Source organism: Oenanthe melanoleuca, chromosome 12 (assembly GCF_029582105.1).
Source record: "Oenanthe melanoleuca isolate GR-GAL-2019-014 chromosome 12, OMel1.0, whole genome shotgun sequence".
In the NCBI taxonomy this organism is placed as follows: Eukaryota; Metazoa; Chordata; class Aves; order Passeriformes; family Muscicapidae; genus Oenanthe; species Oenanthe melanoleuca.
In genome coordinates this window covers 17,318,012-17,337,507 of record NC_079346.1, presented here as the reverse complement: position 1 = coordinate 17,337,507, position 19,496 = coordinate 17,318,012, and the positions used below count along the sequence as shown (strand labels likewise).

General features: G+C 40.8%; 1 protein-coding gene across 3 annotated transcripts in view; it reads right to left on the bottom strand.

Moving 5' to 3' along the window:
• The window catches only part of SLC6A11 (solute carrier family 6 member 11), a 90,483-nt gene that overhangs the window by 30,889 nt on the left and 40,098 nt on the right, over positions 1–19,496 (bottom strand). For all 3 annotated transcript variants that reach the window (XM_056501533.1, XM_056501532.1, XM_056501531.1), the window contains exon 7: positions 16,844–16,978. In XM_056501533.1, coding sequence (XP_056357508.1) covers positions 16,844–16,978 — 135 coding nt within the window. The remainder of the gene's footprint in view (positions 1–16,843; positions 16,979–19,496) is intronic.

Genomic DNA, 19,496 nt, shown 5'->3' with positions numbered 1-19,496 from the left:
GGTGGCTGTGCTCAGGGGTGTTGGTCTCTTTCTCCAGGCAGGACTGACAGAACCAGAGGACACAGCCTCATCTGTGCCAAGGGAAATACAGTTGGATATTAGGAAAAAGTTTATTACTGAAAGGGTGATAAAGTATTGGAATAGTCTGCCTGGGGAGGGGATGGAGTCATCATCTCTGGATGTGTTTAATAGAATATTGAATGTGGCACTTGGTGCTGTGGTTTAGTTGTGGTTAGGGCTGGGTTGGACTCAATGATCTTGAAGATCTATTCCAACCCTGTGATTCTGTGATCCCTGTGTTGGGGAGGATGTCACTGATGCTGAGTTCTGTTTTTCCTGCCTGCAGTTTCTGCTCACACAGCTGTGCTGTCAGAGCCTGCAGCCAGCAGGTGATTGAGGAAATCTCTGAGTCCCCTCCCTGGAACACTCCCCAGAGCACAGCTCCCAGCCCCAGCTGCCACCAACACCAGCCCGAGGGTGAGCAGAGCAGGATTTGGCAGCCCAGAGGGCAGGAACAGATTTCCCCTTCTCAGCTACCCTGGCACAGTGCCTGGGTGGGCACCCCCACGCTGGAGCCTGCCCAGCTGCTGGAGTGGTGCCACTGGCAGCTGCATCCCCAAAATTAACAAACCAAGGGAGTTTCTATAGCAGTGCAGAATTCACCTCGCTCTCTCTCCACAGCCTGCACCTTCTGTGCCTTCTATAACTGGGATTGGAACCAGGACAGGAGCTGCTGGTAAAGCTTAGAAACTGCAAACAAAAGAGATAAACTCCCCCCCAGAGGGATTATTGCTCCTAAGGGTTTTTTTTTTTAAGTGGTCAGCAACCACGTGGTTGAAGGTGAAGGAGGTTTTATATTCAAAAACACTTTGGAAAAAAATCTGTCACTTAAAGCTCTTTAGAAACTTGAGCAATTGTGGTTTAAGAAAGTCACTGCTGGAAAAATGTCTAGGGAACAAGCTCCTGGCTGACCAGGAGCCAGCAGTGTGCCCTGGAGAAAGACCAGCAGCTCCTGGGCTGAGGATGAGGAAGGGCACAAATTCAGGAACAGAGATTATCAGATTAACAGGGCTACAGGTATGGCTGAGGGGCTGCTGCATCCTGAAAAACCTGAGAGGTTTGAGGGAGCTGGGACTGCACAGGTTAGAGAAGACTTGGGATTCTTGAGTATAAATGTGTATAAATAAACACCTGGTGGGAGGGAGTAAAGGACAGGGAATCAGTGTCCCCTCAGAGGTGCTGATAGAAGGACAAGAGGCACAAACTGAAACACAGCAAATCCCGTTTAAATTTAAGAAAAACTTATGGAGAGAGTAGAAAACCCTAGAACCCAGAGGGAGCTTGTGGAGTCACCGTCCTTGGAGAGCTCAGGACCTGACTGGACACAATCTTTGGTGGGGTTTGCAGTGGGTTTATGGTTGGACACGATGATTTTAAAGGTCTTTTCCAACCCATGTGATTGCTGGGGTTGTTCTGGTTGAATCTGCTTTGGGGGAGTTCTATTCAAACAAGAATTTTCTGACCTGCTGCCATTCGCTTCCCTTTAATTTGCACTTTATTTTACAGCAGGGACACAGAGACTGCCCCAGCAGGGTGGACAGCCCAAGTTAAATCTGGACTCTTGTGTTTAACAGTTCACAATTGGCCCATCCGTAATTAATTGAATTAATTGATACTTTCAGCCTCCCACATCCTCCAGCAGCGAGTTCCACCATTTAGTCATTCATTGTGTGAAAAAGCACATTCTGCTGTATTTTTCTAAGCCCACTACATCTCCATTTTTATAGACTTTTGCCAAAGCCAGGGCAGGGTTCCAGGAGGACCTCCTGAGTTCCTGGCTGAGTGCCACCCAAACAGGGAATGGTGCCTTGGCTGGGGAATCAGGAGGGCTGGGCTCCTTTTCCAGGTCTGACAGTGTGTAAAAGCTTTTTTACTTCTTTTTCTTTTTTTTTTTTTTTTTTTTGCCTTTTCACAGTAGAAAACCACCAGTGACTGCTGGGTGTAGAGTGGCCTACACTGATATTTAATGAGCATCACAAATAAATGCAAATCTCTGATCAGCCACTCCAAATACTCAATTTTCTCCAATATCACCAAAACTATGGCTCATCTTCCAGTTATATCCACTAAGTAACTCTATTGTATTTGATTTATTTAAAAAACCCAAATTATTGCCCAAAGACCAAAAGGAAAAAGGGAAAATGTTTTTAATTTAACAGAAATGTCTCTAGAAAATTCCTCAACTAAACCCAGTGTTTAATAAAGCCATTAAAAATGCAAAGTGACAACTTCTGACCCAGCATTGCATCACACAAAGGAAAACTTAATTGAAGGCAGCACTGATTTCATGCTGCCCACAGAACACTCTAAATATTGCCCTTCACAAGCAGAATAAAAACTGAGTGCTTAGGCAGAACAAATGCTAAAGACACAATTAAAAGTTAATTAACTGTTCTAAAGTAACCTCTAAACAGAGAAATGAAATCTGGGGCAACACACTGCTTCAAATATGGGTAGTGACAATATGGGTCAACAACCCAAAAGGACAGACAAGGAAGTATTTAATTTTATTTCAATTTAATCCCTCAAAGCCACTGATGTGGATAATCTCATGCAAACTCAGCAAACACTGGCCCAGAAAACGATGAAAAAAAAAAAGTTAACCTAGAGCATTAACCACTTTATTAAAACATCCTTTCTCATTGAGAACCATCATTTTCTGTTTAATAAATTTAATAGAATGGGAAGGATTGGAATTGCTATCAAGACATGGAAATAAAAAAAATTTATTCACTTTAGCTGTAAGGGAGAGTTATTTAACTATAAATAGATAATAAAAATGTGTTCAGCTGGGACAGAGGTGGAAACCAGTAAATGTCTGCAAACATCAACCAAGGCTGGATGGATGGATGGATGATGGATGGATGGATGGATGGATGGATGATGGATGGATGATGGATGATGGATGGATGGATGGATGGATGATGGATGGATGGATGGATGGATGATGGATGGATGATGGATGGATGGATGGATGATGGATGGATGATGGATGGATGATGGATGGATGATGGATGGATGGATGGATGGATGATGGATGGATGGATGGATGATGGATGGATGGATGGATGGATGATGGATGGATGGATGGATGATGGATGGATGATGGATGGATGATGGATGGATGGATGGATGATGGATGGGTGGATGGATGATGGATGGATGATGGATGATGGATGGATGGATGGATGGATGATGGATGGATGGATGGATGATGGATGGATGGATGGATGGATGATGGATGGATGGATGGATGGATGATGGATGGATGATGGATGGATGGATGGATGGATGGATGGATGGATGATGGATGGATGGATGGATGGATGATGGATGGATGGATGGATGGATGGATGGATGGATGGATGATGGATGGATGATGGATGGATGGATGGATGATGGATGGATGATGGATGGATGATGGATGGGTGGATGGATGATGGATGGATGGATGGATGGATGGATGATGGATGGATGGATGATGGATGGATGATGGATTGAATGGATGGATGGATGATGGATGGATGGATGGATGGATGGATGATGGATGGATGGATGGATGGATGGGTGGATGGATGATGGATGGATGATGGATGATGGATGGATGATGGATGGATGATGGATGGATGGATGGATGGATGATGGATGGATGATGGATGGATGATGGATGGATGATGGATGGATGGATGGATGGATGGATGGATGATGGATGGATGATGGATGGATGATGGATGGATGGATGATGGATGGATGGATGGATGGATGGATGATGGATGGATGGATGGATGGATGGATGGATGATGGATGGATGGATGATGGATGGATGATGGATGGATGATGGATGGATGGATGGATGGATGGATGGATGGATGATGGATGGATGATGGATGGATGATGGATGGATGATGGATGGATGGATGATGGATGGATGATGGATGGATGATGGATGGATGATGGATGGATGGATGGATGGATGGATGGATGATGGATGGATGATGGATGGATGATGGATGGGTAGATGGATGATGGATGGATGGATGGATGGATGGATGATGGATGGATGGATGGATGGATGGATGGATGATGGATGGATGGATGGATGGATGGATGGATGGATGATGGATGATGGATGGATGGATGGATGGATGGATGATGGATGGATGGATGGATGATGGATGGATGATGGATGGGTGGATGGATGATGGATGGATGGATGATGGATGGATGGATGGATGGATGGATGGATGATGGATGGATGGATGGATGGATGGATGGATGATGGATGGATGATGGATGGATGATGGATGGATGGATGATGGATGGATGGATGGATGGATGGATGGATGATGGATGGATGATGGATGGATGATGGATGATGGATGGATGATGGATGGATGATGGATGGATGATGGATGGATGGATGGATGGATGGATGATGGATGGATGATGGATGGATGGATGGATGGATGGATGGATGGATGATGGATGGATGATGGATGGATGATGGATGGATGATGGATGGATGGATGGATGATGGATGGATGATGGATGGGTGGATGGATGATGGATGGATGGATGGATGGATGGATGGATGGATGATGGATGGATGGATGGATGGATGGATGGATGGATGGATGGATGATGGATGATGGATGGATGGATGATGGATGGATGATGGATGGATGGATGGATGATGGATGGATGATGGATGGGTGGATGGATGATGGATGGATGGATGATGGATGGATGGATGGATGGATGGATGGATGATGGATGGATGGATGGATGGATGGATGGATGATGGATGGATGATGGATGGATGATGGATGGATGGATGATGGATGGATGGATGGATGGATGGATGGATGATGGATGGATGATGGATGGATGATGGATGATGGATGGATGATGGATGGATGATGGATGGATGATGGATGGATGGATGGATGGATGGATGATGGATGGATGATGGATGGATGGATGGATGGATGGATGGATGGATGATGGATGGATGATGGATGGATGATGGATGGATGATGGATGGATGATGGATGGATGGATGGATGATGGATGGATGATGGATGGGTGGATGGATGATGGATGGATGGATGGATGGATGGATGGATGGATGATGGATGGATGATGGATGGATGATGGATTGATGGATGGATGGATGATGGATGGATGGATGGATGGATGGATGGATGGATGATGGATGATGGATGGATGATGGATGGATGATGGATGGGTGGATGGATGATGGATGGATGATGGATGGATGATGGATGGATGGATGGATGGATGGATGGATGGATGATGGATGGATGGATGGATGGATGGATGGATGATGGATGTGCCGCCTCTGAACACAGCAAACCCAAATTAATTCCACCATCACTCATCTCCCTCATTCAGGACACTCCCAGGGAGCAGAAGCAGGAATCCACAGAGACAACCTCACCACCAAACTCTCAGCAGATCAATTCTGTGGCAGCACAAGCAGAATCCATTTCAGAATCCATTGCAGTGACCTCCTCTGAAATGTAGGTCACAAAACCTTATACATTTATTTACTGCAGCCTCCAAGACTCCAAAATCACAAACACAAACTCTGCTTCTTTTCTTCTTTTCATCCTAGAATTCCACCAGTGATAACGTACTGAATAAGCAACAGTCATCAACTTTGGCATTGTACAGAATTGTAGAACAACTAAATTAGCTTTAAATTCACCTCTCCCCGTGCCCCAGCTCTTTTGGTGGGAATTCCACAGCCCCCAGGAAGGAATTTGGGGTGGCACCTAAGGACAAAGAGGGATTTTGTGGCTGAATGGGCACAGCAGGGCAGCCCTGCAGAGATGATAACTCAGGGTGGCCCAGTTGCCTCTGCCTCAGAGTTAATTGCTGCTGAATGGTGGCTGGAATTTGCTTGGAACCAAACCAAGAGCTTGGCACCCACCCAGGATTATGTGCCAAGAGCCTCTAAGATTACTCCAGCAAACTCAGAGCAACAATTTGTCCAATCAATCTCTGATTTTAAGAATTAATTTATTTTGTTTTTTAAAGAGGCATTTGGGATTTGTGGTTTTTCCCAGTTACAAGGCACTGAGTCTCCCCCTGACAGCTCAGGGAATTTCACATTCCTGGCTAAGGAGCTACTGACAGCACCCAGGCAGAAAAATCAGAATGAGCTCCCCAGATAATTTTTATAAATAAATACAAGGAGGGATCAAAAAAGACAAAGCAATAAAGCAAATTTGGTTTAGACCTTCAGGCACAAGCTTGTGTTCTTTTCCCTGTGACACATCTGTCTGGGTGAAGTCAATTATGAAAACAAACAAAGCTCTGCTCATGTCCTGGGCTTGTTTTACAGGCTCATCTGAAGTGTTCCAAGAGCAGATTTAGGGCTGGTTCCAACCCAGAACCATCCTTGGTGCAGTGTCTGTCCCTCAGAATCACTGCTTGGATATTCCCCTTTGGCTTCTGTCTGATCCCTCCAACCTACAGCACTCCCCACACAGAGTGGAAAAAAGACAAAAAAAAAAAGAGAAAAAAAAAGACAAAAAAAGGGAAAGTGGTTTGGCTTCTTTCTTTCCCATTCTCACTTGCTGCCAGTGTTGCCTTCTCCAGCTCTATATTCTGGAAATATGCATTCATCTCTTTTACTTGTATATGACCATGGAACTAAAGTAAATACTTAAGCCAGAGCATAAAATTAAAAAAAAACCAAACAAACAAACCCACAAAAAAAAACCCAAAACCAAACCAAACCAAAATAAAATAAGAACCAAACAAAACCAATCAAAAAAGAGAAACAACAAAACAACCTCCACCTAAACTACTTAAAAACAAAACAACTTAAATCTGCAGGTAGATGGAGTTATAGAAATACAAAAATACATTTGCCAGCAATATACCTGTTCTGAAAATCATTGTCTGCTCACAAGAAAGTCAATTAAGCCCTGTGTCATTTAATTGCTGCCTGATTCACTCAAGCTGAGGCATCTCTGCTCTGTCTCCTGGGCATTCCAAGGGCTCCACAGGGCACAGAGGAGTTTCTAGGAACCAAACCCACTCCCAAGACATATTTCCCTCCCCACACTCACCCTGTTCAATACCATAAACCCTGAACAACCACATTTACTTTTTTGTGAAGCTCAAATTAACAAATAGATAATTTAAATTTATAATCCCTCCTCCTCTGCCACATTTTCTGCTTTCATAACCAGTAACTCACTGAGGGTTTCTTCCCCCAATAGTTTTTTTGGTGCTGCCATCATTCCCCACCTCTGTTTTCTCCTCTTTATGGCTGGATTAACAAATTCCCTGAACCCCCCCAGGCTGGAAAGAAGCAGGAGCTTTTTGTGAGCATCCCCCAGAGTGCCCATGTTGTTTTATTATTTTACACAGAGGTTTTTAGAGCATTTTAAAAGCCTGAGTTGTTTTCAGAGTGGCAGGAGCCGTGTACCCAAGCAGTGAATTTTAGTAAACAAGCCACTCAACATTCACTGGAATTCTTCTGTGAGTGGGCATTTTTCAAGAGAGCTGAAAACCTTGCATTTATACCACAGAGCTGGCAGAAACATAAAGTAAAACTCAGATCAAGACCAAAAAAGAGTGCTAGGATAAAAAATGCCATTTAGAAACCCTATTCAGGACCTTGCTTCTTGACATTTGGGCCTACTGAAAGTACTGACATTGATCAAATGTTTAATTTTGCAGAAGAATGAAGCTTCAATTCGATTTTATTTGCAAATTTGTGCCAAACATAAAAGCATTTGGCCAAAAACTGGAAGGTTATTTTGAGAAGCCAAACGTTGCTGCTCCATTTACTTTTTAATTCCTAAATAAGATTTCCTTTCAAAATGTAATAATAAGCTAAAAATAAAGAATCCAAATGTTTAAAATAAAAATACTTTTAAAGCTCTGGTCTGTGTGAATTTTTTTCTGTTTGTTCTGCTAAAATATCAGTGTGCAACCAGACCTTGAGTGCAGAATCACCAAGAACCAGATCCCATTTCCCATTTTTTAGGGGTTCAGCTGCACTTTTTAATTCAAGTTTTCTCTGGAACTGACCACAAACATGTGAAAAATCAGTGAAACTTTACTCCAAACTGCACCAATACCTGCAGATTTCCTGCCAAATCTGTAACACATTCTCTCAATGCATTTTATTCCCTCTCTGGTTGTGAGACTCAAAATTTTTCCTCTCTTTTCTTTATTTATAGACATAAATTGCAGCAGTGTGGGGCTGGTGGGACAGAGCCCATTTTATTATCTCTGCTCCCCAGGGCCATCAAAAGCTGTTCCTGCAGCCAGGATTCTGGGGAAAATTCTGGGAAAAGCTCAATTTATTGAGCCTTTAAAGCAGCTGCCAATAAAAATCCATATGGGAAAATCTGTTTGCATGTGGAAAACTGAGCTCACAGCTAAGGAAGGTTTCCCTTAAAATATCCATGATCTTTATAGGAATTCCTGTATTACAAAGTTTTCTGGGATTTAATGTTAACACAGGGAAATTTCTCTCCTGAAAAACTCATCCAGAGGGAAGAATATGAAGTCACATAGTGCACCCCAGCCAAAAGTGAGAGTTTCAGAAATTCCAAGGAGATGAGAAATAATTTTTTATACAGAATAATCTATGGGGGAACTCAACTTTTTAAAGAGCAAATTCTAGATTTTCTGCAATAAGCACATCATTCCTCTAGTGCAGTAATCTTATCTTCTCCTTTTTTCTCTCATTCCTCTGGCATAATGGGATTAAGAAAAATCCTACTAATAGCAATTCCTAAAATAGCTCTGTATTTCCAGAAAAAGCATCACAAACCCACTTGTATCACAGAAATAACATGGGATATTCACTTTCTTCACTTACTCACTCCTCCCACTGTGTACAAGATCCCTCATTATCATTTCCTCATTAATATCCATCTGTCACTCAGCATTTTATTTTACCAATTCTGAATTTCATCTGAATTATGTACTTTTATCAACAGCTTTTCTCTGCTGGAAGGCTGGACTTCTAAAGCAGCTGACAGAGTGAAGGTCATTGATATTATTTGTGATCCTTTAAATGTTCCAATTTAGGCAAAAAAAAATTCTCTTTTAGTTTCTCTTGTGTTTCTTTTCAGGTTCTGCCATGAAAGCAGTGGGAAATCTCTGGCTGCCATAGCTAAGCTCTGAGTTAATGTGTGGATCCTGTCTCCCTCCAGTGGCAACTGCACCATAAAATCTGATATTAAACTGCAATTAAAGCCTCTCCCAAACTCAGATGATGCCTCTCCACTGCCAAGGCTGCTGAGGGGTTGAAGGGACAGCTGGAAATCCCAGAGAAATTCCAAAATGAGCCCATTCTATCAACCAGTCAGTGCCCAGACCTGCTCAGCTTGCTGCAGCTTGGGCGAAAAACAGGGAGAAACCATGGGGGGAAGGAGGGAAATCATTTATTCAGGGCTTGAAATAACACCCCAGAGCCATAGCTGGAGCTCAAAATGCACATTTGCACATAAAAATAACAGTCACAACATTATGGTGTTGAATAAATAAACCAGAGTTTCCTGGTGAGCCATGAAAATGGGAGTTAATGTGCAGAGACACACCCCAAAAGTTTGGAATTGTATGGAATTTATTGGAAGGTTTAGAGTTGTATGGAATTTATTGGAAGGTTTGGAAGTGTATGGAATCTATTGGAAAGTTGGGAGTTGTATGGAATCTCTTGTAAAGTTTGGAATTGTATAGAATTTATTGGAAGGTTTGGAGTTGTATGGAAACTATTGGAAAGTTTGGAAGTGTATGGAATTTATTGGAAAGTTGGGAGTTGTATGGAATTTATTGGAAAATTTGGAAGTGAATGGAAACTATTGGAAAGTTTGGAGTTGTATGGAATCTATTGGAAAGTTGGGAGCTGTATGGAATTTATTGGAAAGTTTGGAAGTGTATGGAAATTATTGGAAAGTTTGGAAGTGTATGGAATCTATTGGAAAGTTTGGAGTTGTATGGAAAATATTGGAAAATTTGGAAGTGAATGGAAACCATTGGAAAGTTTGGAGCTGTATGGAATTTATTGGAAAGTTTGGAGTTGTATGGAATCTATTGGAAAGTTTGGAAGGGTATGGAAAATATTGGAAAGTTGGGAGTTCTATGGAATTTATTGGAAAGTTTGGAGTTGTATGGAATTTATTGGAAGGTTTGGAAGTGTATGGAATTTATTGGAAAGTTGGGAGTTGTATGGAATCTCTTGTAAAGTTTGGAATTGTATAGAATTTATTGGAAGGTTTGGAGTTGTATGGAATTTATTGGAAAGTTTGGAGTTGGATGGAATTTCTTGGAAAGTTTGGAAATGTATGGAAACTGTTGGAAAGTTGGGAGTTCTATGGAATATCTTGGAAAGTTTGGAGATGTTTGGAAACTATTGGAAAGTTTGGAGATGTTTGGAAACTATTGGAAAATTGGGAGTTCTATGGAACTTATAGGAAAGTTGGGAGTTGTATGGAATCTATTGAAAAGTTTGGAGTTCTATGGAATTTAGACTGAGCCTTTCCCACAGAAAACCTTTCCATTTAACTTTTGCACTTAAATATCCCCCCAAAACATTTGCTCAATATAAAAACCCATGTGGTGAGCACATACTGAGCTGCTCCAGGCATCACAGGGATATTTTTGTCCCAAGAAAAGCCCCTGGGTGTCTCCATCCCATCCTTTTGGAATTTGGATTCCCAAGCAGATTCCTGCAGAAAATGCAATCTGCTCCCAGGCTGGGTGATTTGGGGAAAATGGGGAATCCATCCCAGGAGGGATTTCTGGCCTTGTTCAACCCCTCTGCCCTTTCACTGCATTTGGGATTTGTTGCTCCCCCTACTCTTTAAGGACACATAATCTGTACTGCAAAATCTGCAGGATAAATTAAATGAAATAATTCCTCATTATGGAGGTTATAACTGCATTGTAGGAAAATTATCTCTAAACATCACACTGGGCTGTATCCTTGAATTTAATTCCATTTAATTCCAATTTCAATTTCCTCAGTAATTTTTAATGGTGCAAACAGCTGGCCTGGAGAAGAATGAATTATTTTCCCAGTTTACATTTGAAAAGTTTGGGTAGGGAATTCCTATCTAACAGCAGCACAAGAACTTCTCCTCCAGCAGAGAGAGAAAAATCTGCAATTTAGATTATTGCTTGTTGAAAGGTCCAGGTAGAGGGGCAGTTGTAGTTATACAGATAATAAATTCAAGGATTTTCATCCTTGTATGGATTTCACTCTTGTTTTAATTTACTGCAACTCACTCCTGGTTCAGACTGTGAATACCTGCTGAGGGAAACAATCCAGAGAATGGGAAGAAAGTGGGAGGAAAAAGAATAAATTCCACACCCTTAGCAGAGCTGCACAAGTGTGATGGGAGCTGGACATCTTCCTCCTCCCATTGCCACTATTTTTCCTCCAGTTAATTGCTTTTTGTAAAATTGCTTCCCAAACTCTTATAAAAGCCAAAGATGCAGTAAATCACTGAAGGGTTTACTAATCTACTGGTGCCAAAATTCTGGTAAGATGTTTGACCTGTCTCTGATCCATTTTTCCAAGTACTATCTTCAAAAATTCACCATCCAGTATTGAAGATACCCCATGGAGCAGTTTCTCATTCCACTGCAAGCTTTTCACTTAGGGAATCATGGAATCATTAAAATTGGAAAAGATCTCTAAGGTTGTTAACTGTCACATTTCAAAAAAAATAAAAGCATCCAAAATTTCTCCAGCAATCAGAGATAATTTCATTGCCAACATCTGAAAATTCCCAGGTTTCTACTGTAAGGATCAGCAGGTTTAAATGCAGGACAGGTCTGAAATCCACTACTCAGCAACCTGGATTTTCTGAGCATGAGAGCACCCAAAAATGAAATCCCAATTTCTTTTCCAGTCTTTTATATTTTAGAGAAAGCAGAACCCTTGCATTTTTGTTTGAATGCAGCAGTTTGCTCCACTCTCAGAGGCAGAAAAGAGAATTTTTTCTGCCTTAGAAAAAGGCTTCACTGGCCTCGAGGTGGCGACAGGATTGTGGATTCCAGGGCTGCAAATCCTGAAATTGAATCAATCTGCATTTTTGCTTCTTCCTAGGGCAACTCAGCCTCATTAAACCTTGGAAACAAAAAAGTTAAGGGAAGAGACATTCTCAAACAGTTTTGCAGTTTTCAGATCAGGATTTAAGGAAATATCACCTCCTCACTGATTCAGTATTCCCAAACTTCTCTCACCTGTATGTCTATTGTAATTAGACTAATCAAAAAAGCAATTGTTTGCAGTTTTGGTGAGCAGCATATTTTTAAAAGAATATTGTTATTTATGTGCTGAAACAGATTAATATCATGTTAAGGAGGGAAAAATCACCACAATAAACTCATGCTAATACAAAAATTAAGGAAATTTAATGAAAAATTACAATTTCCAGGAGGGAAAGAACCCCCATGCCCATTTATTTTAGAGAGACTTTCTACCAGAAAAAAAGTGTTTTCTCTGAAAGAGATTTTCTAACATTCTATTTTTCTCTACAACCACACATGAAAATGCCTAAATGCCACACACAGGAAAAGGCATTTTTTGATCCTGAGGGCAATGTAAGGAAGAGAGGGATTTTAGTAATATAAAATCTATCCAGAATTAGTGGGTTTTCAGGTTAAGTTGATGCTCATTGCTGTGCACTTAGGTTTTGGGACTCATTTTCCAGAAGGAAAATCCAGTGGGCTCCAAGCCAGTCAGCCAAGTCTCAATGCCAAGGAAATTTATGGGAAAAGTCCTTCTAGGTGCCATTTCCCACTTGTCACCTGCACATCCCATCTGCCTAAAAGTGAATTCTCCTGGCTGAGCTACCAAAAAAAAAATCACAGAAATGTTTCTGCCACCACAAATCTTATTGCAATTTTAACCTTTTCCCATTGCAAATGTAAGAGCTGAGAAACCTCAAATCAATTTACCTGTCATGGCTCTGATTTTCCTGTGCCTAATTAACTTGGCTTCACTCCTCAAGCTCAAATTCACACCAGAGTTTATCAGAGATGAGGTTCAACCTGTGTTCTTTCACAGAGAAATGGAAATTTGTCTGAGATTTTGGAAATCAGCTGTTCAGAGGAGTGTGCAATTGTGGCTGTGTTGATAGATGCTGTTGTACATATGCTCGTTAAAATAATTCACAGCTTTAAATTTTTTTAAAAAACCCCAGCAACTTGGCCAATTTTTAGCAGACAAACACACAATAAACAAGAAAGCTTTATTCCTATTTTCCTCCCCTTTTTAACAGCAGGGGTTCAATTGGTGTGATTTTCCTTATGATTATCCATACTGTTACTCCCTGACCCATCAAACTGCTACATCTGCTGCTCCCTAAACTTCTTCCAGGCGTGAATGTTTGCAAAATCCTCTTACAAAGAACCAAATGCTTTGCCCAGAAAGGCTCAGTGAGCACCACACACGAGCACAATCACATATTGAGTGCCTTGGATCCATCCAGGGACAAGCAGAGCCATATTCTGAGTCAGGCTTGCACACAAACCCCATAACAATCCCATTAACTTGCTGAAGCTCTGCTTTTGTGGGAGTTACAACCCAGCAAAGATCCCTTAGTTAAGCTATAAACAGCACCTGTATCCCCCAGATTAGAGCAGAGGGATGTATTTCAAGCCAATTTGAGCATGAAGATTATTGAGAGCTTTTTGTTGATGAAGGGAAACACTTCTGAGGCTTAAATTGAGCTCCAGCTTCCACTGATGCAAAACAAAGTGATTGGTATGAGCTCTACACGTGCTCAGGACAAAAAAATGGCATTTTAAGAGTGAGAGGATTGGGTCTGCTGGAGAGATGGAACATGAAAATGAAATGGAGACCACTGCCCTTGAAGCTGAGGGGAGCTGCAGAGATGAATAGATAAACAGCAGAGATGAATAGCTGCTCACAAAGCTTTAACCCACCATGGAGTACAAACTGCACAGAGACAAAAGAGTCAAGAACTTCAAACTGAAGTGAGCCTTGAAGAGAAATCTGATTTATTGAATCCCCAGTAAACATTGCTGGCTGTGGGGCTCAAATACCTCTCCTAATGCAGAGCCAGCACCCTCCCTGAAATATTATTGAAACAGGAAAACAAATTCTGCTGCAACATGTGATTTATGCTTTGGAATTAGGGAGTAAACCCACTGAAATGAGTAAACAAGGAATCTCCAGATAATTTCATTTTGTCCTCCTTGGCAAAAAGCTCTACAACAAATTGACAAGAGGTTTATGGAGTGGGGGAGGTTATCCAGATATTTGTGGGTTTGGACATTAAATTCTGCATTTCCATAAAATGGAGAATGTCTTTATATCCATCTTATTACCATTAAAAGTTCACACTAAAGCTGAACCAAACCAGGTTATTTTTAAAATTAAACCAGTTGTGCCAAATTCTAGTTTTAAGTCTGCAGAACTAAGCTTCCTCTATTCTTGAGAACTAACTAGAGATTGCACCCATTGGCCTGAAAGCTTTCTTCAACTATTGAATTAATTATTCTCAACAACATATTTCAATTTTGGTGGAATGACAGTTTTTTCAACACAAAAATAATTCTCTAAACCCAGTGAATACAACAATTCAATTACCTGCATTGGTGTTCACCATCTCTGTCATGGCACATTTTACTTCAGCTTCTTTCTACTAAAAGGTGTTTAAAATATAACAGAAGGACAAGAAGTGAAAGTCTCCCTGAACCAGAGGAGTATTTGATCCTTAAAACACTCCAAAAAGGAATTCCAGCCCCACAAATGTGGGACAAACAGACAAACCCCACTTGTCTCCAGCACTTTGTGCCTCCCAGGCTGCTCCCACCAACCCATGGGCTTTGCAAATTGTCTTGGCAAGGATGGATTTCTTTACAAGTGGCACCAGGGTAGTAAATAGGCATATAAACCCTCCTTGGAGCTGGCAATAATGTCCCTTAAGCTGGCAATAATGTCCTTTAAGGTGACAATAATGTCCTTTAAGCTGGCAATAATGTCCCTTAAGCTGGCAATAATGTCCCTTAAGCTGGCAATAATGTCCTCCCTCAATGGCAAACACAGCAAGGGTGTCAGTGGCACGTGGGAAATCCACAGGCAGGGCAAAATCCTGTTAGGAGCCTCTGGAAAAGCAGTGGGCAAGGGAAGGAACCAGCCCTGGAACAGCAGGACTGAGCCCTGCTCGTACAGGAGGGAGCAAAGGGTGGCACAGCTGGGATTGTTCAGTTGGGGTGACCAAACTGAAGAGTTTGCAGGAAGAATCCAGAAGGACTCACAGAGTGACAGGGCAAGAGGAAGTGGTTTCACATTGGCAGAGAGCAGAGATGGATGGGATCTTTTTTTTGGTTTTTTTTGTTTTTTTGTTTTGTTTTGTTTTTCTTTTTGTTTTCTTCGTTTGGTTTTTTTTCCCCTGCAGAAATATTACTTGTTTAAAGCAAACATTACAGATATTTCAGATGACCCCAAGAAAATCACCTGGAGGAGCCCCTCTATTGTCTTTTGCATCAAGATACGTCAACAAAAACATTAACATACATGTTTAAAATAATCAGAGATTCTAAAAGGTTGTGCTGACACCTCTTCACAGTAAGCAGATTAAAAAAATTCATTTTGACAAATATTCCCAAATTCTTTTCTGTCTCCTTCTCAGGATCCATTTAATAATGTAACAGCCCCAGGAGAGACACTGTCTAATGCCTTTTGCAGTGCCAAAGCAGATCAGTAAAATGCTGTCTGCAACCTGTCAGGTTCTATAGAGATTGTCATTTCCCCCTTCAATATCACACAGATGATGGACAATACTGTTTTATTGTATTTCTCTGTCACTGGAAATAAAAAAAAAAAAACAACTTAATCCATTATTTCCATGTTCTGCTCTACACTGGAAACAACAAAACAGATTTCCTGGCTTGAGCACTTCATTCCTCCTCAGTTTCATATTCTGCTGTAAAGACAGTAATCATCTGAATGAACAATTTCTCTGTTGATTCTGCCTGAGATTTAGATTTGGAGTGAGCAAAGAACCAAAAATTGGCCAAACCCCATTTAAATTTGTCCCTGCTGAACTGGTGGCAACACTCTTGTCCATCAGTGGCAGAAGCACCAACAGCAACTGGCTCTGAAAATCCCCATTTATCAACCAAGGCACTGTTATGAATATTATGTTTTCTAAGTAAGCTGTATCTAATACCAGTTTGCAAAACAAGGTTTTCCCATGGCCTGAAAGATTTTGCAAACTCAGGTTCCCTGCCTTGGTGTGATCAATTGCAGCCTATCTACCAAGAGCAGACTTCCCAACTTCTGCTGTTCTTTATCTACCAAGACCACATGGTTATCTGTGGCACTTCATGTCACCCAGAGATCCCATAGAGGTTTTTTTGACCACCACTGCTTACCTGGCAAAATTATGACAACAAAAATAACAATTATTGATGAGTACAAGGAAACCATGCTGTAAAAGGGAGCTGCCAACCAAATTGGGTGGAGCATGGAGTGAGCAGTGACCCCTCTGCCTCCCCAGCACTGTCTATATAAAATAAATCAATCTGAATTTTGCTGAATATCAAGACTTTTGTTTCTCATTTATAACAGCACTTCCCAATTTAAAAAAAAATTATCTGCTCCAACACACAACGTGTCTTTTCCAAATTCCCCAGACTGTGCATCTTCAATGAGGAGCAGCTCCCCAGCAGCCACCAGCGCTCAGATTCCCACCCCGAGGAGCTGCTGGAGTTTTTCCCAAAGAAAAGTTCCCCAAGCAGGCCCTACCTGTGGGTCAGAGAGGCGGGAGATGTCGGGGTACAGGTAGAACTTGATGCCCTCGGAGGCGCCGGGCAGGGTCACGCCCCGGATCAGCAGGATCATCAGCATGATGTAAGGGAAGGTGGCAGTCACATACACAACCTGGGGAGCAAAGCACATCACTCAGGCTTCCCTTTGTGCAGGGGGTTTGGGCTCCAGCCTTGTTCCCTTCTGAGCTCCTCAGGTTTTGAGTTTGGTTTTTTTTTTTTTTAATAGAGATTGGGAAGTTCTCTGTACGTGTACAATTTACAAACATAGGCATTCATGATAACAAGTAATTAATTTTATATATTATATAATATATATATAATATATATAATATATAATATATAATAGACAATATATAATATAATATATAATATATAATATATAATATATAATATATAATATATAATATATAATATATAATATATAATATATAATATATAATATATAATATATAATATATAATATATAATATATAATATATAATATATAATATACAATAGATAATATATAATAGATATAATAGATAATGTATATATAAAATATACAATATATAATATACAATATATAATATATAATATATAATATATAATATATAATATATAATATATAATATATAATATATAATATATAATATATAATATATAATATATAATATATAATATATAATATATAATATATAATATACATATATATTACATATACATATATGTACATATACATATACATATACATATATATTACATATACATATATGTACATATACATATACATATATATTTTTATATATTATAACAATGGATTCTCAGACACCCCATAATTACCAAACTGATTTTTCTTCAGACTGCTCTTCTTGCATGTCTGGGTTTCAGGAATAAGTATTTCATCAAGCCCAAAGGGCAAATTCTATCCATATCTCCTTGGGATTTGATAGAGAGCCCTTGTCTTATAAAGAACCTTCAAGAGAACCCCAGCAATTTCTGTTTTCACATACATGGCCACACTATTTTTTTCCCCCAGAAATTAGCACGGGGAGCAACAGGAAACCTTCAAGAAGTCACATTTTCCAAAGGAAAAATGGAGCAGAATTGGTCCTGTTTCACAATCCCAAAGCTGAGAGCAGCACATGGCTACTCAAACTCAGAGAAGGATTAAATGATAAATTCCATGGCACTATCAATATTTTCTTTATGTGACAACCACTTCTGTATAAATTTAACTCTCTATATTTGCCATTTCTCCCAGTGAGATGTTACTCTTACACCTGCCTTGCACCAGTAAAAATTAGTTAAGCTGCAAGAATAGAAAAAGTCATTTGGTGAAAAATACAACCTCAAGAAATATGCATTTTAACCTCAGGAGTCCAATATCTGTGTCCTATGTAAATGAAAGGGATCCATCAAAGAACAGACCTGTGAAAGGATTCTCAGGCATATTTTTGTAATTAATGAACTGAAATTGGATTTTCAGACTATTTAACACAAATATTAAATGATCTCGTGTGTCTCATCAGGAACTCAAATTTCCTAGGAAATGGAGAGCACCATTCTGTTTGGGACCCATAGGTCCCAAAAGCCTGAGCTGATGAATTCCTAGGTCAATACAATGCAAAATGGGAAGTTTTATCCCAGTGCTTACATTTGTTGAGTATTAGTGGGAATGCAAACTGCCATGACTGGCTGAGTTCAAATAGACCTTGAGTCTCCACATTTAGGTTTCAAATAAAAAAGGATCAGCAGCTAATGAGAATTAAAAATGGGATGGACCTGCTCTGAGCCTTAAACTAGCTGGAAAGGATGGAGCAGCCAGCTAATGGTTTTCATTTATTTACTTCTTTGGCAGGTATTTTTTCCTCCTTGTTTTAAATCAAAAGTTGCATTTAACACAGAGTGGTCAGCAGACACATCCATTTGATGGCACTGAAAGGCTTGCACCTGAATATCTGTAATATTTCCTTGCATTTCCTTCCTTCTCTGCTCTGCTGTGCAGCACATCCTCTGCTTCCTGCACATCCCACAGTGCCTGGAACGTTCTGCCTGAGCAAACACTGTGATTCCTTCCCAGGTTGTGTTGGGAGGATTTCCTCTCCCATCTCCAAAACCATCCAATCCTGCAGCCAGGGACCAGGTAAGGATCTGTGCACTCCCACAGCAGCAAGGGCTGCTGTAAGGAATTTCCTGTAAGGAATTTCCTGCCCCAGCTCTAGAGGAAGGAGGGCTCTCCCTGCTCTCTGGCAGAAAGGGGATAAAAGTAAAGCACCACTGGCTCAGTATTTCTGGCAACAAACAGCAGTGCAGGCATGCAGCACACAGTGAGAGGGACGCTGAGGAGGGAGGGTGGGAAGGGAAAATCCCCTTTGCTGAGTGCTGGGAATCCATCAACAGCTCCTGGGGCTGGAGAGCTGCAGCTTCTCTTTCACTTCCACAGGTGAGTGCTGGACAGAGCCATTTATTCCCATCCTCTCCCCTCCCCAGCAGCTCCTGAGGTGAGGCAGGATGGGGAGTTTAGGAATCAGTGCCACTATTAGCATCGTCATCATCACATCTGCGGGGCATTAAAAGTTTCCCAAATTGTTTTCTTTTCTTTCAACACATCGAACCTCTCTGAATATCAATGTGAACACAACTGTTTCTAA